This window comes from Dipodomys merriami, unplaced genomic scaffold (genome assembly GCF_024711535.1).
Source record: "Dipodomys merriami isolate MVZ:Mamm:240054 unplaced genomic scaffold, mDipMer1.0.p SCAF_7, whole genome shotgun sequence".
Classification (NCBI taxonomy): domain Eukaryota; kingdom Metazoa; phylum Chordata; class Mammalia; order Rodentia; family Heteromyidae; genus Dipodomys; species Dipodomys merriami.
In genome coordinates this window covers 73,280,894-73,302,781 of record NW_027206290.1, presented here as the reverse complement: position 1 = coordinate 73,302,781, position 21,888 = coordinate 73,280,894, and the positions used below count along the sequence as shown (strand labels likewise).

At 52.6% G+C, this 21,888-nt stretch overlaps 1 protein-coding gene across 3 annotated transcripts in view; it reads left to right on the top strand.

Annotated features, from left to right (window-relative positions):
* The first annotated feature begins 494 nt into the window (after positions 1-494).
* Mtcl2 (microtubule crosslinking factor 2) overlaps positions 495-21,888 on the top strand; it is a 79,140-nt gene continuing 57,746 nt past the window's right edge. For 2 of the 3 annotated variants that reach the window (XM_070007253.1, XM_070007252.1), the window contains exons 1-2: positions 1,190-1,334; positions 20,188-20,412. In XM_070007253.1, coding sequence (XP_069863354.1) covers positions 1,263-1,334; positions 20,188-20,412 — 297 coding nt within the window. In that variant the 5' untranslated portion in view covers positions 1,190-1,262. Of the gene's footprint in view, positions 1,335-20,187; positions 20,413-21,888 lie in introns of all 3 variants that reach the window. The other variant, XM_070007251.1, reaches the window with a different exon arrangement.

The following is a 21,888-nucleotide window of genomic DNA, read 5'->3' as shown; positions in this document are numbered from 1 at the left end:
CCCGGCCTCTGCCGGGGACCCCCTCCTCCCGCCGCCCACCCGGGCCCTCCGGGGACGCCTGGGCCCGCAGGGGAGCGGGCGGCGGCGGAGCGGAGGCGGAGGGCGCCCGGGCCGCGGCTGCTCGGGCCCGCCTGACCCTCGAGGGGGTCGCTGTTGCCTCGCGCATCCTCCCGTCGCTCCCGGCCTGCGTCCCGCCCCGCCGCTCCCGCCGCGTCCGCCTTTTGTTCGCGGAGCCGCGCGCCCCCGAGCCGGAGCGGCGGGGCGGGGAGCTGGCGGGGCTGCGCGGGGGGCGGGCCGCGCCGGGCGGAGCCGGGGCCCGGGCCGCAGCCGGACTCGGAGCCCGAAACGGCGACTGCGGGGCGCGGAGCCGAGGCCCGAGCGCGCTCCGGGGGCGCGGCGAGGCCGAAGGGGCGGGCGCCGGGCGGAGCCGCAGCCGGAGCAGGGGCGCCTGGAGGCGGTCGGGCCGTTCTCTACGAGCTCAGAGCGGCGGGGAGACCGTGCGGCGAGGGCCGGGCCCGGAGCGCAGTCCCCGGGCTGAGGTGGGCCGGGAGGAGCCGCCACCCGAGCGGCCGGAGCCGCGCCGGGACCCGCCGCAGGGCCGCCGAGGCCGGGCGGGCCCGGGCCATGCGCGCCGCTCGCTGAGGCCGAGGGAGGCCGCGATGGAGGCGCCGGCGGGCGAACCCCCGGCGGGGGGCTGCCGCCCTCCGCCCGCACCCACCCCGGAGAGGAAGAAGAGCCACCGCGCGCCGTCGCCAGCCCGGCCCAAGGACGTGGCCGGCTGGTCGCTGGCCAAGGGCCGTCGCGGCCCAGGCCCGGGCGCCGCGGCCGCCTGTAGCGTCGCGTCCTCGGCGCGGCCGGACAAGAAGGGGCGCGCGGTGGCGCCCGGGACGCGGGGCGCCGGGGCGCGGGTGGCCGGGGTGCGCACGGGCGTCCGCGCCAAGGGGCGCCCTCGCCCGGGCGCGGGGCCGCGTCCGCCGCCGCCGCCGCCCAGCCTCACCGACAGCAGCTCCGAGGTGTCGGACTGCGCGTCGGAGGAGGCGCGCCTACTGGGCCTGGAGCTGGCGCTGAGCAGCGACGCCGAGTCGGCGGCTGGGGCCCCGGCGGGGACTCGCGCCGGGCAGCCGCCCCAGCCCGCGCCGTCGGCGCAGCAGCCTCCGCGGCCGCCCGCCTCCCCGGATGAGCCGTCGGTGGCCGCGTCGTCGTTGGGCAGCAGCCGCCTGCCGCTCAGTGCCTCGCTCGCCTTCTCCGACCTCACCGAGGAGATGCTGGACTGCGGGCCCGGCGGCTTCGTGCGCGAGCTGGAAGAGCTGCGCTCCGAGAACGACTATCTCAAGGTGGGCGCAACCGAGGGGGAAGGGGCGGCCGCGGGAGGGTCCGGCTGTCACGGCCCGCGGGCCACATTCACACCGAGTCCGCTGGAGAAAAGGTCCTGGGGTTGATGGGGGGCTCTCCACAGCCCTTCCCCTCATTATTTGTAATCCCTTTCCTGGGCCGGGGGTGGTGGTGGTGGTAGAGGTGGGGAGGGAGACTTGGATAGGACAGTGGCCAAAGGACTCCGATTTGGGGGCAGGGACCTTGGGGAACTACTTTGGAGGATGCTTAGAAGGAGTGGGTGGATGGATATGTGTTTTTGCGCTCAGAGCCCCGTCCCTCCCTCCCCCCTCTCCTGCCCTCCCCCAGCCTTCCCCGCTCTTTCCTGTCCTGGAAACCTGTGGCTATCCATCCCCTGGCGAGCACCATCCCCAGTCTGTACCCAGGGCTTCCCTGGCCAGGCCTGACCCCGCCTGCCTTTTTAGGGCGGGTCCTGTTTGAAATTCTGACATCTGGGAACATCCCCTTGGCCGGAGTCCACTTCCGCCCGGTCTAACGGTCCCACAGCCTGGAGGATGATGTCGTGGGAGAACCGGTTCAGAGGCAGCTTCCTCAATCCCAGGATATTGTCTCCTTCCCTCGCTAACACAGGCCTGTTCACGCAACGTTCTCCTGGGCCCCACATGGCCATTGCCACGTCTTTCCATGTTCCTCCTGAAAGGGGCATTCATTCCCTCTGGGCTGGTGGGGAACCCCAGAGCTGCCCAGTGACAGTGGGCTTTGCCTTGGCTCTTTCAGTGGACACAAACACCTCTGAGTGCAGGCCCAGCACTCTGCCTGATTACCTGGAACCATGGCAGCTGTAGCCCCATTCCAGCTCTAATGTGTTGACCTGGACTCTGGAAGGCTAGAATCTTCTGGGCTTTACTGCCTCTGGTGGGCATGGTTTGGGAAGAGGGGTGTGTTAGTTGATGGTCTGGCACAATGGCCAGAGTGCCTTTGTGTTAACAGCTCTCCCGTGACTTAGTCTGTCCCCTTCCACCCTCCCTCCCCCAGCACTTCTGGTGGTTTTCCTGGCCAAAGGGCTTTCTCCCTCCTGAGAGTGTTGGGATCTTGCACAGGGTGTCTCTTGCTCTCCATTTTCCCTCAGGATCTACTCTCCAGCATGTGTTCTGAAAGCTCTTGTGGACTAGGATAGGGGCTGTCTGAAGCCAAATAACCTACTATTTGAGCCCTCATCTGTCCCCAGGGCAGGCCTTGGTTTCCCTTTCTGTGACACAGCAGGATGGATCTTCCCAGAGGTTTTGCCCCGGTTGACAATGTGGGGATCAGTTAGCCCTTAGGGACTCTTGAAGCTAGTGGTGGGGAGAGAGTGCCAGGCGGGGGGTGGGGCTGGCCACCTGGGTGCTCAGAGCTGCTTTCCATACTCTGCCTGGGCTGCTTCCAACCAGAACCTGAACCCCTCCCCCATACTGCTCCCATGGGTGAAGGAGGAGGGCTCACAGCACTTAGTTCAGGGTCTTCTGATGCCCTCCAGGAAGCCAAGCAGAGCACAGAACCCCAGTCTCAGCAATCAAGACCCTTTAGAAGAGAGAGTGGTCTCTTAGGAGGCTGAGTGGTTGAGCCCAGATTCTCACAGGTTGCCAGAGCCTAGTTAGGTCAGATTGAGCCTTATTTTCTATCACCTCATTCAGAGGGAAAGGCTTCGTGCACAAGCCTCAGGCCACTATTGGATCTTCCTGACTGTTTGATCTCTGGACCTCAGTTTTTTTTTTTTTGGTCCGGTTGTGGGGCCTGAACTCTGGGTCTGAGCACTGTCCCTCAGCTCTTCAGCTCAAGGCTAGTGCCCTACCACTTGAGCCACAGCACCACTTCCAGTTTTTTCCTTTTTGCTTATGTGGTGCTGAGGAATCGAACCCAGGGCCTCAGGCATGCAAGGCAAGCGCTCTACCACTGAGGCAACTTCCCAACCCCTGGACCTCAGTTTTTTGTAAAAAGTAGGACACCTTCCAACCTTGAGGATTAAATGAGACCATGTGTACAAATACTACTGTGTGTGTAGTAACCCGACATTGGTAGTAGCTGAGATCACTGTTATTCTCAAGAGATGTGGGATGTATTTCTGAGTGCATTTGCATGCTCTGCCATGAAGTCTGTGTTGGAGGGTAGATCCTCCTCTGCTTGAAGCAGGCTGGTCTCTTTCTCCTGGACTCTTGCAGTTAGAGCCTGCTGCATGCTGGTGTGGATCTAGAGATATAGCTGTGGACAGGAGAAAAGAGAAAAGCCTTGGGGGACTGGAGCCAAACAGTAATTATACAATACAGCACAGCATGGATCACCATAAGAGTGCAGAAGTGCCAGGAGTGTATGAAGGAGGAGGTTGGGGCTGAAGGATGACATGGAGCCAGCTTAAGAAGGCACTGTAGTAAGAGCATTCCAGGCTAAGGGTGGATGGGAAAAAGCTTGCTGAGAACAGACAGAGAAGGCTAGAAAAAGGAAGCAATTGGTGAGCAGATAAGAGAGGCCAGAACCCCCTCCTCTTCTTTGTGTGCCCTTGAGTGAGGTGCTGCACTCCTCTGCAGGTTTGTTTACTGCAGCTGCCAACCTCACAGAAGCAGGTGGAGACCTGAATGTGGACCATACATGAGGGACTTAGCACCACAGGTATTTTGCTCATTCTGTAGATATCAAACTGAACAGAGCAGGGATGGTCAGGTCTCAAAGCCAGGCCTCTAGGCAGCCAGGGCTCAGAGTAAGAGCATTAAACTCCTGACCTGTTTCCTGCCTGTCTGGCCCATTTGCATCTGAGATGCAGAAACTAGGTGAAAGAAGGATTCCCCAGTGTGTCTGCTGAGGCTGGCTGCCTGAGCCCAGAGTGGATGGCTCTGTTCAGTTTCACCTTCCAGCTGGCCCATGGAAATGGGGGTAGAGGGGGCAGTGAAACCATCAACTAGAGAAGGAGCATCCGGTGGCCACCCCACCTTTTGTGGTCCTGCGTTGAGGCCCTAGTGAGTAAGTGGGACAAATCTCTTACAATGAAAAGACGGGAGCTGCTACAGAGAAGGAAGTGAGCTTGCTGTCCCTTGAATAATTCAATGGGAGAGGCTGGATGGCTTTGTGTGCTTGGATACCGATGCAAGGGGCATGTCAGTGGGCTGAAATGGTGGGGTTGTGGTCACCTTAGGAGCAGTGGGGAGGAAATGTATGTACTGTCTGCAGTTGAGCTTGCTGACCTCTGGGCCCTTCTAGCCAAGGAAATCTGAAGATTAGCCCAGAACCCTGAGATGTAGCTTGGCCTGCAAAGCAGATTCATCACCTTTGTTTGACCCTCAAAGTCCCTGTGGGCTAAAGCCTCCCAGGACCACTAATAGTTACTAGGTGGTGAAGGAACAGGCTAGGAATCCCCTGGATGTGGATGGAAGAATCAGCTGGAGTGCAAAATCCTGGCTGGCTTTGAGATGTGACTCTTCCATTTACAGTGTGGCCATGGGCAAGCCACTTGACGTCTCTGAGCTTCTTTTCTCTCATCTCTGTAAATAGACATGATGGAGCCTTCCTAGATAACCTCAAGGACCATTTCTATACCTCTTCAATGCTATGACTAGACAAGAAAACATCTTCCAAGCACGGAAATCCTGTATCTCTTGAGGGATTGTTATGATTCTTAGCCAATGAGCAGATAGGATGTCTGTGTGTTTGTTCTTAGAGGAACTAGGAGGAGCTAGGAGAGTGTTTCCCTAATGTTGGGTTAGAACATTGGTAAGTCAGGGACTGCCCCAGGGAACCTGGGAAGGTGTGTGGCATTCCCTGGGGAGTCAAGTCCCCCACCCCACCCCCCTTTGTGTGTGTGTGTGTGTGTGTGTGTGTGTGTGTGTGTGTGTGTGTGTGTGTGTGTGTGTGTGTGTGTGTGTGTGTGTGTGTGTGTGTGTGTGTGTGTGTGTGTGTGTGTGTGTGTGTGTGTGTGTGTGTGTGTGTGTGTGTGTGTGTTTTAGGTTTTAGCAGGGAGTGTTTGAGATACAGCCCAGTCTTCCTTTTCTTCTTTCCTCCCTCTCTCCCTTCTTCCCTCCTTCTCTCCTTTCTTCCCTCCATCCTTCCCTTCTTTTCTGAGAGCTTCCAAGTTGTCAGGCAATATAGCAGGCTATTGCATGCCATTCTTCCCAGCTGTAGGGAGAATATTCCAGTCTGACACTTGGTGGAAAAAAGGGGTAGTCTCACCATGGTCAGCGGAAAGGTGACGTGCAAGAGGCTATTCCAAGACTTGTTCTCTTAAGAACTCAGTCATTGCCGGGCGCTGGTGGCTCACGCCTGTAATCCTAGCTACTCAGGAGGCTGAGATCTGAGGATCGTGGTTCAAAGCCAGCCCGGGCAGGAGAGACCGTGAGACTCCTATCTCCAATAAACCACCAGAAAACCGGAAGTGGCGCTGTAGCTCAAGTGGTAGAGCGCTCGCCTTGAGCTGAAGAGCTGAGGGACAGCGCCCAGGCCCAGAGTTCAAGCCCCACGACCGACAAAAAAAAAAAAAAAAGAACTCAGTCATTGGTGTGTGTTTGTGTGTGTGTTGGAGCAGCTCCTATGAGATGGAAAATATGAGTGAGCAGCTGCTGGGGAAACCACAGAGCTCCCAGGACTTCAGTGTTCCCTGACCAGGCACCGGGCCTACGTCTCTCCCTAGGCACCTTCTTATACACACAGACGCACAGATGTATGTTCACAGCTCAAGTGCAGAGGCCCCACAGCCACTCATGCTGGACTTGACACACTGACGCTGTGTGCTTCCTCAGCCTGCCACTGGGATGGTAGTGAGGACCCCATGGAGAGTAACATATAAGCCACTGCAGACACGCCATGTCCGTGTCATCATACCCGCCCACTGCAGACAGACAGCACACGCTCACCCTGTCAGGAAACCTCAGGCTCACACACACTTCCCAGCCGAAACACAGTGGAATGAGGCCCCGAGATGGGCATACAGTGTGAAGACACACTCAGTGTGGAAAGGCCACATACATGTGGGTGTTCACACAAAGCCACACTGGTTTTTACCATGCACACTATAGAAATCCAAGTCCCCATGTCAGGTGGCACAGATCCTGGCTGCCAGGCATCCCCACTATCCTTCCATGGGAAACAGCAGACTAGCACACTCACCCAAGACTCAACAGACACTGAGCAAGGATACTTGCACAGAGACATTCACACCGACAGGATACCTGACCATGTGCACAGAGTCAGGATGCAAGCCTGGGTGCTTGATAGACTGGGTACCCAGACACACACACACGTGTACACACACACACACACACACACAAGACTGGGTACCCAGACACACACACACACACACACACACAAAAACATGTCCCATACACAAACACACACACACACACACACACACACACACGTCCCATACACAAACACCGGAAGTCCTGGTTGCTGTCTCCCTGAAGCCAATGCAAGCATATTCCTGCTGCTCTCTGCAAGGCTTCCTCTACCAGGCTGCTGGGAGCAGTGAGGAATGTCTTGAACCTTTTGGATCTGGGAGTCCAAGAAGCCTGGCTGGGGCTAGGTGGTGGTTGATGGGGGCTGGCTGGGGCTAGGTGGTGGTTGATGGGGGCTGGCTGGGGCTAGGTGGTGGTTGATGGGGGCTGGCAGGTCTCCCAAGTCCAGAGAAGCTGCACCAAAGGCTCCGAGGCCCCAAGGCCACACTCACACGTGGGCCTGGCCTCCTTGGGGTTCAGGGACATAGATAGTTGTCAGGCCTGCTCACCCGAGAACTACTGCCCTGGGCTAACTCCCTTCTAATCTCCTAAGAATTTCCGGTTTGTCCTTTCTTCCCTGCCTTTCCTCCTCTCTTTGCTGGGGGCTGGATTGAGCCATGCTGTCTCTTATCTGTAAAGGGTGCCCACCACTTCTGGCTAGAAAGGGGGAAGGACAGAGACGGTGTGGGCACCCAGAGAGCCAGGCAGTGTTAGCCTGAGTGGCTGCCTTTATACCTGGAGGGGCTCAATAAATAGGTGGGTGTGATCCTGATCTGCTGTCTGGAGGTGAGCTGCAGGACACTGTAGTAGTGGTGGTGGTAGTGATGGTGGCAGAATGTAGTTCATTTCCCCAAGGCACTGGAGAGAATTGGAGTTAGAATAGAGGCTATGGTAGCCCAGCCTCATCCTAGGCACTGAGGAGGGGAGAGAGCCCAAAGCCCTGCATAGTCTTCAGGATAGAGGGAGACTCTAGGAAAAGGCTTGGAAAGTTTAAGGCACGCTGACCAGCGGCCACAGATCTTCACATGGTCCCTTCCCATCCTCCACAAGCATGACCTCATCCTTGGTCACATTCCTCCCCATTGGGGGCCGGAAGGAGGAACTCACTGGAGCTCTGGGGAGGCCAGGGGCCAAGGCCTCTTGCTCTGTATTAGCTGGTATGCGTGCTGCCCCAAGGCACAGCAGGAATTAGGCTTCCCTTCTCTGAGCCCAAGGGGACTAGGAGCCCTGTGCCTGGAATCCTAGCTCTGCTATCTCCTTTCAGAGCTCAGTCTCTTCCTCTGTAAAGGTGGGGTGCTGATCGGGTTGGCCCTGCAGGGTTGCTGTGAGTCCACAAGTACATGGGAATTGGCCCTCCTGGCTCATCACTCAAAGACTCTGGGCTGACTTCGTGGAACCCTGGGTCTAGGGTCCCGTCTCTATGGGTTTGGCCCCAGGTAGCACTCTGAGAGCTATATCCTTCTTTCTGCATCCCACATTTCCCCGTTTTGTCCAGAGCTACTCATCCCTAGATGGACCAAAGCCAGAGCCTCAGCCTTGAGACCTGTGGTGTTCCTTTGCTATGAAAGATCACCATTGTGGTCTCTCCCTCTGACATGGAGGTTAAATAGTCTATGCCTAGGCCACAGCCTGGGTGCAAAGTTTTGGGTCCCTCCACTTTGTTGGATTAGTCTCAGCCTGCTTGGCTCTTCTGGGCCTGCCCTGTTGCCTAGGTTTCTGCCTTGGCCCCTCCTTGACCTCACCCTGAGGCCTAGCAGCTTGTGTGGTCCTGAATCCCCAGGGTCCCCAACTTGCGCGTGCGCGCGCACACACACACACACACACACACACACTCCCTTTCCACATACACACACACACTCCCTTTCCACATACACACACACTTTCTTTGCTTTGGTTTCCCAGGTACCTTGGAGTTTCCTGAAGGCTCCTTTGGGACATAGGTCCAACAGTGACTAGATAATTAACTTGGTAATTGTAGGTTTCATGTCATCCCCTCCTATTTCTGCACAAGAGGAAGGATCTTCCAGGGTATTGAGTCCCTTTTTTGAGTCCCTGAGTTTTTTGGTTTTTTGGTTTTTTTTTGGTCGGTCGTGAGGCCTGAATTCTGGGCCTGGGTGTTGTCCCTTAGCTCTTCAGCTCAAAGCTAAGCGCTCTACCACTTGAGCCACAGCACCACTTCCAGCTTTTTCTGCTTATGTGGTGCTAAGGAATTGAACCCAGGGTCTCATTCATGCAAGGCAAGCACTGTACCACTGAGCCACGTTCCTAGCCCAGAGTCCCTGAGTTCTGTGTAGACAAGTAAGCTGAAATCCAGAGAGGTTAAGATGCTTGGCAATGGTCATTTAATGGGTAGTAGCTGTATTAATGGGCAGAGGCAGAAAGACTGGGGTCCTGCGTTACTCTTCCCAGTATACCAGGCTTTGGGGTGTTCCACAGGTCAGGGTGTTCCCAAGGTGGCTCAGGGGCTACCCTCTTGACTCTTGAAATCATTTTCTTCTTCTTCTTTTTTTTTGTGTGTGTAGTTTATTGGAGATAACTGTTTCATAGACTTGGGTTGGCTTGGGCTGGCTTCGAACTGCAATCCTCAGATCTCAGCCTCCCAGGTAGCCAGGATTATAGACCTGAGCCACCAGTGCTTGGCTGACTCTTGAAATCTTGCTTTTCATCTCCAAAGATCTTTGGCTCCCTGCTCTCTTCCTGTTGTTTGGCTGCCGTCCAGAGGCTGTTTGGGGGAATGTTTATAACATCGCCAGATCCAAAGATGCCTTCCTTCCCATGCACTTTTCTGTGAGTGTCCCAGACCCATAGGGCCTGCCTTACCCCATGAAGCCTCCAGTGTGGCTTGGGTGGGCACCTGGCATCTTTCCACCCTCAACACTCACACAGCTCCCTGACAAAGTGAGTATCTGCCTCCTGCCTGAGGCAGTAGGGGCTCCTCATTGACTGTGGCCCTTGTCCTTCCCAGCCTCCATTTGCTCCTCTATAAAGTGGGGAGAAGATAATAATGCCATTGATAGCAGCCATTCTGTCTCTGCCCAGTGTCCAGCGCATGCCAGGCTCTTCTGTTATGGAGACTATCTGGTCTAGTTTACAAGAACTTCAACCAGATAGGTATCCTGGTTGTGTCACTTAGCATGTGACATTGGCCTCTGAACTCAGGTTCCTGATCCACTGGAATGACAGTTCAGGATACACAGAGAGATGTACTGCCTGCCCATGCACCTGGCACACGGTAGATGGAGGAAGCACCCAGGGTCAGCCTGATTGTTATCTACAGCATTAGAGAGACAGGTTGGGGACTCTTCCCTCACCATTCCCAACCAGAGAAGCAGGATGCAGTGTGGGCTTCAGGACCAGGCAGCTTCCTGACCAACAAGAGACACAGCAATGCCTGGCAGAGTGGGACCTTCCTCCAGGACCTTTTACCTCGACTCCATCAGAACTGGAGTTCAGCTTCCACCTAAGCTGGATTGGGTTCTGGGTGGGGGACCAAAGTCCAGAGTTCCCCTTGCTTGACCCTGAACTTCTGAGGGCCTATGAGAGTGTTGTCCCTAATGTCCCCTGAAGTGAGAGAGTCTCTGGGTTCTCCTCCTTCCTACTGCTGTCCCTAGAGTGTTTGCATTTGAACTGAGAGGAAGGCGGCCATCTCCTAAGATCTTATCTGGAGCCTTGACAGACCCCTGGGGGGACTGGCAGAAGGGACAGCAGATGGCTACCTTGGCCTCTTGGGTGGGGCTGGCATGTCTCCTCCATGGCCACTGCTGGCCACCTGGCTGGCCAGCCCTTCTGAGGCCAAGATGAGTGGTCAGAGCCAGGGTGGCAGAGCCAAAGTAGCAGATGGGTACTCCTGAGTCTGAGGGAGGGACTGTGGTGGCCAGGCATTGTGGGAGAAGGTGGGCTGGGGATCCTGCTCCTCTGCAGAGTGAAGGTTCTGGTACTAGACCCAGCTCTGTTGCCCTTCCTGGACTGCCTGCCCTTGGCCATTTGGGCCCCAGGAGGTGGGAAGGAGGCCATACATTGGTGTAAGGTCTGGAACCTGGACATCGATGGACTGGGTTCTAAAACCACCATGGACAATAAGCTCACAGGATCAAAGAGATCCAGACCTGAGGAGACCTCAGCCCAGCTCCAGGCAGTTTGTCACAAGGAGAATGGGGGAGGGTAGTTCTCCCCTTAGGGCCGGTTATTCCTTCATCAGCAGTCTATGGAGCTGGTGCTGTATGTCAGTACTGAGCTAGGCCTGCGCCCTGAACATGGAATCTTAGCAGACAAATAAAATCAAGTGTCATCAGTAAGCCTGTGAAAACAAAAAGGTTAGGATGGTGGAAGTGGGCCTCTACCTTGTGGGCATAGAACGCTCCAGTGAGGAGATGCCATTGCAGGAATGTGGCAGCTCTGGAGGTGGCTTAGGACCCAGCAGAGGGAATGGCAAATGAAAGGCTCACGTTTGCTGAGGGAAGGAAGCCCTGAAGCACTGGAGTGTTGCCAGCCCAAGGAGTGGAGAGACTGTCTCTGTCTCTGTCTCTCTTTCTCTTTCCTTCTTTTCTTTCGCTAGGTTTGGAATCTGACTCTTGGAGTGCAAGGCAAGTGCTCAATCCCTGAGCCACATCTTCAGCCTTAGATATAATCTGGATACAGTAGAATGAGTTTGGATAAAAGCATCCTGTTCTGTAACCCTCATCCCATCAAGATGTAAAAGAAGCCTGTAATCCTAGCTATTAGGAGGCTGAGATCTGAAGATGCTGGTTTGAAGCCAGCTGGAAGTAGAGCTGTGGCTTATGTGGTAGAGCACTAAAGAGCACAAAAGCTCAGAACATGTCTTCCCAGAGCCCCTGAGTTCAAGCCCCGGTACCAGCACAAAAAACAAAACAAAACAAAAAAAACAAGCTATAGATTGGGGTAAGGTTGCAGAACTGGATACCTTGGTCAAATTTATTTGGCCATATGTCAGTTGTTCCTTAGCATTGGGAGTATGGCTCCATGGCAGTGTGTACTTAGCATGCTTAAGATCCTGGGTTCAAGTCCATCACCAAAAAAAGAAAGAAAAGATATGGAGATTTCTTCTTGGAGGTCAATCCCTTCCCCAGCCCCAGGCCCTGAGAACCACTGCGTGTTCTCTGACCCAGTAGCCTGGCCTTGCTATCCATGTGCGCTGCATCCCATGGCCTGCAGCCGGCCCTGTCCTTCAAGCACCCACCTGGCCTCTGGCTCTACTGTTGACCCAGCGCCACCAATCAGCCAGCCATTTACCAGCTGAGAGATATTTGGATTGTTGCTAGGGGAGAGTTTTAGACAGTTTTGACCACATTTTAAATATGCTTAAAGAAAAAAAAAATCAATGTTTGGGAGCTAGGGGCATGGCTCAATGATAAGAGTGCTTGCCTTACTTATGCAAGGTTCTGGGTTCCATTCCCAGCACTACAGAGAGGGAGCAGGAGGGAGGTAGAGAAGAGAGAGAAAGAAAGAGGGAGAGAGAGAAGAGAGGCAAGAGAAAGGAGGGGGAGAAAGAGAGAGAGAGAAAGAGAGAGAGAGAGAGAGAGGGAGGCAGATACAGACAGACACTCCTTACTGAGTGGAGAATAAATTAGGTAGAAGAGAGCCTTCTTTCTCTATACTTCACAGGAAGTACAGAGTCTTGTGTGAGCAGAGTGGGATCTCTGCTCACGACCCTGCCCATGTCTACAGGGCCCATTTCTGAGCTCTACATTGGCACTAGGAGCTTAACTCTTGGGTGGGAGGTAGTTGGGGGACCACCACTCTAGTAGTTTCTACATGCTAGCTAGAGAGAAGCAACTTCCTGCTTTCAGGAGCCCTTCCTCTCCTGTTGTTTGAGGCCTGCTGGTTCAGATCACTCATGACCACGTGTTCCTATTTCTGTAGAGGGCCTGTCATGTAAGCTAGTTGCATCATGCCTGAGCATCTTCAGTTGTGTGTAAGGGTTCCAGAGCACCCTGAATCTAGGCCCCCTTTCATCTTCCCTGTACAGACATTCATCATCTTATATTTGTGTGCATGTGTTGCAGAAAGAAATCCTTCTTAGAGTGTTTTTGTTGTTGTTGTTTTTGGTCAATCATGGAGCTAGAACTCTCCGTCTGAGTGTTGTCCCTGAGCTCTTCAGCACAAGGTGAGTGCTCTACCACTTGAGCTGGAGTGCCACTTCCAGATTTTTGGTGGTTTATTGGAGATTAGAGTCTCACAGACTTTCCTGCCCAGGCTGGCTTTAAACTGCGATCCTCATATCTCAGCCTCCTGAGTAGCTAGGATTATAGGTGTAAGCCACTGGCGCCTGGCTTAGAGTGTTAAAGATGTGGTTTGAAACCTGTCATGGTAGTTTGTGCATGTAATACCAGCACTAGGGAGGCTGAGGTAGCAGTATGGTGAATTCAAGACCAGCCTGGGCTACATAGCAAAAACTTGTATCAAAAAATGTGTTTTGAAAATGAACCTCTGCTTCTCTCCCTTGAGCCCAGTTGGCTGCTCTAGAGAGAACAAGAACCTCATCTAATCTTGTGCAATGGACCCGCTTAAGCCTTCTGCTGTGAATAATTTTTAGGGTGATCAATATTTAACATAAAGCCACATATACTAAAACAGTTATTAAAATATTGTACAATTCAGATATAATAATATGCCTGTTTATTAACTTGAGCTCTGGTGACAGGTCTGTTAACTACTGTAATTTCAAAATAATGATGAGTGTAGACAATATTTTGACAACTGTTGGGGAATATGAAAATATTTGTGATTTCTTTGAGCGGCAAAGTCACAGGTGCCACTAATAACAACCTCGTTTGTTCCCTTGGGTCAGAACAGAAGGCAAGGCTGTTTTAGCGGTTAGTGAAAATGAAGGTCTTTGAGAATGCAGGGAAGAACCTGAAGGCAGCAGTCTATCCTGTGTGGAGGTCTCTCTCCTGCATTCAGGTCTCATACTCCACTCGGATGGGCTTGGGCAGGACCCTCCTTGGTGCTTTGCCGTGGCTCTCCACTGTGCTGCAGGGACTCCTGCCTGGCGGGGGCATTCTGCAAGCCTATTATTAGCAGTGTGAGCTCATGTCGGGTCCTTCAGCCCAGCTTGGGCCCAGAGACGCTTCCTGGCCAGTCCCCCTTCCCCTCACCCTGGTGATTCCTGGGAACTGGCCATCACAGGAGCAGCTCCTCCTCTCAAGCTGCTTCCTGCAGGTTGCCCTATGAGGCTCACTGGGTAGACAGAAGTACTTCATAGGCAGGGAGCCAGTGGGAACAGGAGACACACCAGGCAGAACAGAGCTACCCCAGCCTTCTAGAGTGGGAAGGAGGTCTGAGACCAGGCTCCCCATTTTCAGCTGACGAGGAGCTGGAGGTCTGGACTCAGTAACACCCAAGCTCAGACTGGGCATGGCAGCCACCATTTCACTCATTTGTGTGCCCGTGGGCCATGATGGGTGCTCACTGTGTACTGTGCCCTGCCCTTAGCAATACTGGGGATCAGACATGGATCAGATCCAGTTCTGCCCTTCCCCCAACTCTTGGGAAAGACAGACTTGAAGACACAAATACAACCTCAGTTGTTAGCACTAGGGAATGTGGAGTTCAGAGTGTGCAGTCTGAGATTAAGGGAGGAGGGAATGTTCTGGAAGGACGATACACTTGTGAGTTAGCCTAGTGAAGGCCATTCTAGCAGAGGGAATGGCCACAAAAAAAAAAATACAGTTACCATGTCTGGGCCAGGGTCATCTGCCTCTTGTGGAACACAGCTCTCTACTTGTTTGTTTGTTTGTGTTGTTACCAATACCAGGGTTTGAACTCAGGGCTTGGACACTATCCCTGAGCTTTTTTGCTCAAGGCTAGCACTCTTAAGCCACAGCTCTACTTCCAGCTTTTTGATGGTTAATTGGGGATAAGAATCTCACAGATTTAACTGCCTGGGCTAACTTTGAACCATGATCCTCAGATCTCAGCCTCCTGGTAGCCAGGATTACAAGTATGAGCTACCAATGCCCAGCTCACTTTCCCTTTCTTGAGCAACTCTGGAAACTTCTGAGCTCTTTTTCCCAGCTACAAAGTGGGAACATTTCTAGCATCTGCCTCATAGAGTTAGGAAGAGAATTAAACTAGCCGTCAGTTACACCCATCAGTGAGGTCTGGATCAGTGTTAGGGGAGGCTTCTGGTAGGTAGGCGATAGCTACCTTCTTAGTTATAGTTTATCTGGGAGCTGGGGACAATGTCACATTAGTGTAGGAAGGAGAACAGATGGGTTAGGGGCCCAGGGTGATGGGCTTAGACTGGAAGCAGAAGCTGGTGGGAACAAATGCCTAAGACTTTCAGACTTTCTCTAATAAATAGGCATTTCTTGCTAATCAGAGCAAAAGGAACCTCTGAAGAAAGGCAATTGCTAACTGCCCTGGTGCAGTGTGGGTGCAGTTCTGCTCCCCACCTTTTGCATTCTGGGTCAGTACTGAGGGAAGCTGTCATGGAGGAGAGAGCCTGAAAATGGTCGCAGCCCATGGAGGAGCTGACAGGTCTGCCTTGCTCTGCTTGGCCTTGAGCACTACCATATAGTGAGATTATTATTTTTTGGTAATACTAGGGATTGAACTCAGGGCCTGGTGCTTGCTAGACAAGTGCTCTCTGCCACTTGAACCACAACCTCTACCTTACCCCAGTATTTTTTCCCCCCTTTGGTTGTGGGGCTTGAACTCTGGGCCTGGGCACTGTCCCCCAGCTCTTCTGCCCAAGGCAAGTGCTCTACCACTTTGAGCCACAACACCACTTCTGGTTTTTTGGTAGTTAATTGGAGATAAGAGTTTCACAGACTTACCTGTCCAGACTGGCTTTGAAGCATGATCCTCCTATCTTAGCCTCCCAAGTAGGTAGGATTACAGGCGTGAGCCACCTGCCCAGCCACCTCAGCTCTTTTTTGTTTTTGTTCTTTTTCAAATAGAGTCTTACACTTTTGAAAGTCTAGTGTTAGACTAAGGTCCTCCTTCCAAGTAGTTGGGATTACAGGCATGCACCACCACACCCAACTAGTATGACTTTTTGAACTCTACTTTTGATGTGAGGTGTGAAGGATGGGGGCTGTACAGGGCCCCAGGGCTGTCTGTGAAGGAGCTGGGCAGCCCATGCTTTCTCCACTCAGTTGAATCTATCATTTGAGAAGCTTTCCTGGAGTGGAGCCCTGACTGCAGTTCTTTCTGGGCTCAGTGTGGACCCTGAGTCTCTATGGCCCAGTAGAGTCCTGCATTCCTGAGATCCCTCCTTTTGCCTACCAGCCCCCTTTCCTGCCCCTCACTGAGGCCGGGAAGCTCAGAGCCCCTTACCAAGTCCTGTAATGGCCAGCCTCTTTTGTCTACATCCCAGTGGGCCACAAGTCTGCCTTTGTCAACTCACCGTCACGTGGGACCGTGCCAGGAGGGGCTGGCTAGCATTCTGCCTGTAGATGAGACAAGCCCCCAGAAGTCTGCCTCCACCCTAAGCTCCCACAGACAGAGCTGGCATGAATGCAACAGCCTGCACTGTCACAAACCCACTGTGGTGAAGACAGTCCCCAGGAGACAGCTGCTCATGTCAAGAGAGATTGCCCATTCATTCTTTGTCTGTAGATGCTTGCTGAGGCCTGAACTGTGTCAGGCCTTCCACGGTGGGAGACTTGGGCTAAGAGATGGGGAGTTTTACCCTTGTAGGGCAACTAGATGTGAAGGAAGCCAGGCATGGTGGCTCACACTTGTAAGCTTAGTTACTTAGGAAGTTGAGATCTGGAGGAAACAAGATGGAGGCCACCCTGGGCAAAAAGTTAGTAAGACTCCCATCTCAACCAATAGCCGGGTGTAATGGTGTGTGCCTGTCATTGCAGCTATGTGGAAGGTTGAGATCATGGTTCTAGGCCAGCTGGGGCCAAAAAGTTTATGGCACTCCATCTCAAGGGAGGCTGAGTTTACGTAATGGTACATACCTGTCATCACAGCTACTGTGGGAAGTACAAAACAGGGAATCAAGGTTCAGGTAGACTGGGCAAAACATGAGATCCTATTTTGAAAATAAGTGGCACAAAAGGGCTAGAGATTTGGCTTAGTGATAGAACACCTGCCCAGCAAGCCTAAGGTCTTGAGTTCAACCCAGCACTGCCAAAACAATACAAATGAAATGACAACAAGATAGAAAGAACTGGTTCACATCAGAATCACTTGGGAGAGAGCCTACCTTAAGAGTTTCTAGTTCAGGGTCTGGGAAGGTGGCTCAGTGGTAGAGCACTTGCCTTGCATGCCTGATGCTCTGGGTTCGATTCCTCAGCACCACATAAGCAGAAAAAAGCCGGAAGTGGTGCTGTGGCTCAAGTGGTAGAGTGCTAGCCTTGAGCTGAAGAGCTGAGGGACAGCGCCCAAGCCCAGAGTTCAAGCCCCACGATGGGACCCCCCCCCCAAAAAAAAAAGGAGTTTCTAGTTCAGTAGGTCTAGATGGGGATGTGAGAAATTCTAACAGGCTTTCCAGTGATTCGTTTTTTTTTTTTTTTGTCATGGGGCTTGAACTCTGGGCTTGGGTACTGTCCCTGTGCTCTTCAGCTCAAGGCTAGCACTCTACCACTTGAGCCATAGCGCCACTTCCTGTTTTCTAGTGGTTTATTGGAGATGAGTCTCACGGACTTTCCTGCCCGGGCTGGCTTTGAACTGCGATCCTCAGATCTCAGCCTCCTCAGTAGCTAGGATTACAGGCGTGAGCCACTGGCACCTGGCTTCCAGTGATGTTAATACTGTTTTAGTGACACAGAATCTTTCTCTCTCTTCCTACCTTCCTTCCTTCCTTCCTTCCTTCCTTCCTTCCTTCCTTCCTTCCTTCCTTCCTTCCTTCCTTCCTTCCTTCCTTCCTTTCTTCCTTCCTTCCTTCTGCTGGGGATGGAGCCTAGGACCTTATGCATGCTTAGGGAATCACTCACTACTAAGCTGATTCATCCCAAGGCTCAGGAACCACACTTTGAGTGCTACTATAATTCAGGACCAGGTTGTGATTCATATCTGTAATCCCCAGCATTAGAGAGGCCGAGGCAGGAAGATATAAGTTCAAGGTTAACCTAGACTATATAGCAATATCCTGTCTCCATTAAACAACTAAAGAAACTTTGTATGATTGTGTCTCATTTTTATGAGTAGAAGTCAGTTATTTAAAAGCTAACTTGTGATTCCCAGTGCTCTGGGTGTGGTCCTGTGAGGAGTATGTCACTATCTATGACCTAAACTTCATACATCTGTTAATGTAGCCAGCATCATGAACTTGTATGTCTCTACCACTCCCCTCAAGCTTATTCTGAACTTGAGATCCACTTAGACCTCCAACTCCTTCCTCACTATTGGAGCCTATTAGACTAACTGCAGGGGATATGAGTGAGCGGCACAGCTGAATTTGGACCCAGGCCCATGTGACCTAGCCTGGCTTGAAGTTAGCCATGGGCCTGCACTTCCTTGAGTGTTGGTCCTTCAGGCTTCCTTGAATTGGTGTGGGACCCCTCACTTCCTCATTTCTCTCATTGGTGTGATCATTTTCTGCCCCACTTCCTCTTTTTCCACTTCTAGTCTGACCACTTGGTGTGGATGGTGACTCAGTGTATTTTGGGATTTGGTGGGGGTGCATCCTGGTGACTGACCACATCATCTATTTTGAATGTACAGCTGTAACCCCCCCCCCTCCTTCCAGTGGCTGTAGTGTCAAGTGAGGAAGGAATAAGCCCATTAAACAACTGGATGGGTAGACTTGCTTCTTAGCTGCTTATAACCTGCCTGGAGGCACTGCTTCCAGCCAGGCCTGTGAATCAGACCCAAGGCCACGCCCCCTTCCCACCGTGAGCCACCCTAGCTGGCCCCAGCCTGCCCTTGCCTGCAGGCAAGCAGGTGTGAAGAGAGGACCCTGCTGAGTTAGCAGACTGCCCGAGGGTGGGGGGGGGGGGAGAGAGAGAAAGAGAGAGAGAGAGAGAGAGAAAGAGAGAGAGAGAGAGAGAGAGTTTAGAACATCCTTCCTGGAGTTGAAGGAGCTTAAGGAGTATAAGGACAAGAGACTCCACCTCCTAGACCCTTAATTCTCATTTTCTTGGGGGAAATTTGAACTTGGAGGGTAGAGACCAGCACTCACTATCTTGTTTCGCCTCCCATTAGCCTCTGGGCTTTGCATGCACTGTTCCTGGCACTTTTTTCCCCTCAGCTTAAATGTCCCTTCTTCAGGAATGGCCTCCCTGATCATGTCTCCTAACATAGCACTTTTCTCTCATTTGTAGCATTATCCACATTGCTGTGGTTTTTATTTTGTTTTTGCTGTCATGACACTGAATAGTAACTGCATTAATGTGTGTGCTTATTTGTTTGCTCTGTATTTTGCCAGTGAAGCTTGAGGCAGAATATCTAGAAGGGATTGATTACCATTGTGCCCCTGCCCTGTGCTTAGATAAGGTCTAGGGCATAGAGGGCGCTCATAAATATTTATTGAGTGTTTCTACAGTGTGTTTCCTATATTTGCTATAATGAGTCACCATGAAGTGGCTATGTCAGCTTTTCATCACTGACAAAATACCTATGGCAATGAGTTAAAAAAAGGGTTATTTTGGCTCATTGCTTAAGAGGTTTCAGTCCATAGTTGCTTGGCCCACTCACATTGTACACATGGTGTGGCAGATTATCATGGCAGGGAAAGGGCAGCAGAGGAGGCTGCTCTTCTCATGGTGGCCAGGAAGGAGGGAAAGAGGCTGAGAGGCTCCCTGGTTCTAATGACCCACCATCTTCACTACCTGCCTCAACTCCTAAAGCACCCATTTTCAGTTGTGCCACAGGTTGACAACCAAGCCTTTAGCATGTGGCCTTTGGGAGACCTTCAAGACCCAGACTAAGAAAGTGGGTTAACTCGATTATCCCCCAATTCTGGAGGTCAGAAGTCTGCGAAGCAAGGTGTTGGCAGGGCTGTCTTCCTCCTGGAGGCTTTAGGGAGAATTCTTTTTTCTGTCCTTTTCCAGTTTCTGGAGGCTGCTCACATTCCTGGGCTCATGGACCCTTGTTCATCTGCAGAACATCACTCAGCCCTTGCTTCCTCCTCACACTGCCTGCCTCCACTTGCCTCCCTCTCCTCTCCCTTTCATCTCCTTCCCTCCCCTCCCCTCTTTCTTTTTTCTTTTTTGCTGCTCCTGGGGCTTGAAGTCTGGGCTTGGGTGCTGTCCCTGAGCTTCTTTTTGCTCAAGGCTAGTGCTCTACCATTTTTAGCCACAGCGCCACTTCCAGCTTTTTCTGTGATTAATTGGAAATAAGAGTCTAACAGACTTTCCTGCTTGGGCTAGTTTTGAACCTCAATCCTCAGATCTCAGCCTCCTGAGTAGCTAGGATTACAGGTGTAAGCCACTGGCACTTGGCTTTGTGTCCCTTTTCTGAGGACCTGGGAGATGAAATTGGGCTCAACCAGATAATTCCTTCCCTTAAGATACTTAAGCACATCTGCCAAGTCTCCATTATCATGTAAGGCATGTATTCATTCATGATTCTGGGAGTTTAGGTATGGACATCTTTGGGGTCTGTTATCCATCCTACTATTCTTAGAACCCTGGGTACTGGCTCATGTAGGGTGTGGCCACTGTCTTGGAGCCCAGGGACCTGACTACTTCTTCCCCCTGTGTAGGATGAGATTGAGGAGCTGCGGGCGGAGATGCTGGAGATGCGGGACGTCTACATGGAGGAGGATGTGTACCAGCTGCAGGAGCTGCGGCAGCAGTTGGACCAGGCCAGCAAGACCTGCCGCATCCTGCAGTACCGGCTTCGCAAAGCTGAGCGCCGCAGCCTCCGTGCTGCCCAGACTGGCCAGGTGGATGGTGAACTCATCCGAGGGCTGGAGCAGGATGTCAAGGTCAGCCTGGGGTCCTCGGCAAACCTTCACAGGTGCCCTGGCTAGGGGATGGGGCCAGGAACCCTAGTGGGGGCTCAGTTCAGGTCTGTGGCTCACTCTTGTGTATCCAGTTACACTACCCATCTGGTCCCCAGTTTCCATGTTTGCAAAGTGAGTGTTCCTGATGAATCCACAGGCCTTCTACCAGAGGCACCCCAAGGTGCTATCATAATCTGAAACCCACTAACAGCAGATACCTCTTGCTGGCTGCTAGGTGTTGGGTTTCCATTATCCCTGCATAGTTCTGAGCTTTCTTGGACTAATGAGAGTGGTAAAGGTCTATTGCTGCACAGGGCTGGCTTACACTCGGCTTCAGTATGCCCAGATTTTGTGCAAAGTCTTATGTTTGTTTGCTCATCTGTAAAATGAGTGTGAAAACAGCTTGTTCTACATAATGTAGAAAAAAAGTTAGCTATTATTTCCATTTTCTAGATGTAATCTGAGGCCACTTCACCAAGGTCAGCGGGGATCCTCATGTAGATGGCAGAATCAGGCTGTCAGCCTCCCAAGCCTCAATATCTGCCTCAGGAAGCAGCGGAGGGGTGGGGCCTCAGGAGAGACGTCCACCCTGGCTATCTGTGGAACTTTGTGTGGGGTAGAGTGGGGAAAGGGGGGAAACAAACTTCTTGGGGACTCTGGACCAGCCTCCTATCCTCAGAACTCAGCTCAGTGGGATAGGGGGAGGGATTTCAAGCTGGGGCTCCCTAGGCATGTGGTACAGCTTGCAAGGGGAGTCCTAAGCAATCTCCCTGCTGTGGTGACTTCTGAGAAGTGGTTCAGTCAGAAGGGAAAGAGGTGGCTTTGAAGGACCCAGGGGATTAGGCAGGATGAGGATCTCCCCCCCACCCCCCACCAGAAGACACTGGCAAATTCAAGCCTTGGAGTGGAATGTAAAAAACAAGAAACAGGGAGGTGAAGGGTAAACAAAGGAGGAGGCTGCAATGCTTGGTAAGAAATGTATGCATTATCCTGCCAATGTAATTGTAACCCCTCTGTACAGTATGTTCTCAAATAAAATAAAATAAAATTAAAAAAAAAAACAAAAACAAGAAACAAACCTGTTAATTAGGGGCCATGAGTGCTGTTTCAGAGATCTGTGGGACCAGGGGAAGTCAACACTGAGTGCCAGCTCAATGAGTGCCACCTCAACATCACCTCAAGTCTTGACATTTCCTCTGTGGAAACTGATCAGAGTGGAGCCCTGATTGTTCAGGTGCAAACCACATCTGCTCCTGAGGGGGGATAGATGCACTTGGCAATAAATGGCTAGATAAATAGAAATAGTCGAATTCCAGGCACAGCTTGAGCCTTCTTCCTCACCCCACCCCTCCTCTTCCACGCCATCTCCCAATTTATGCTGGTACTGGACCTGGACATTATCTCTTAGCTTTTCCATTCAAGACTGACGCTCTACCATGTGAGCCACAACTCCATCTC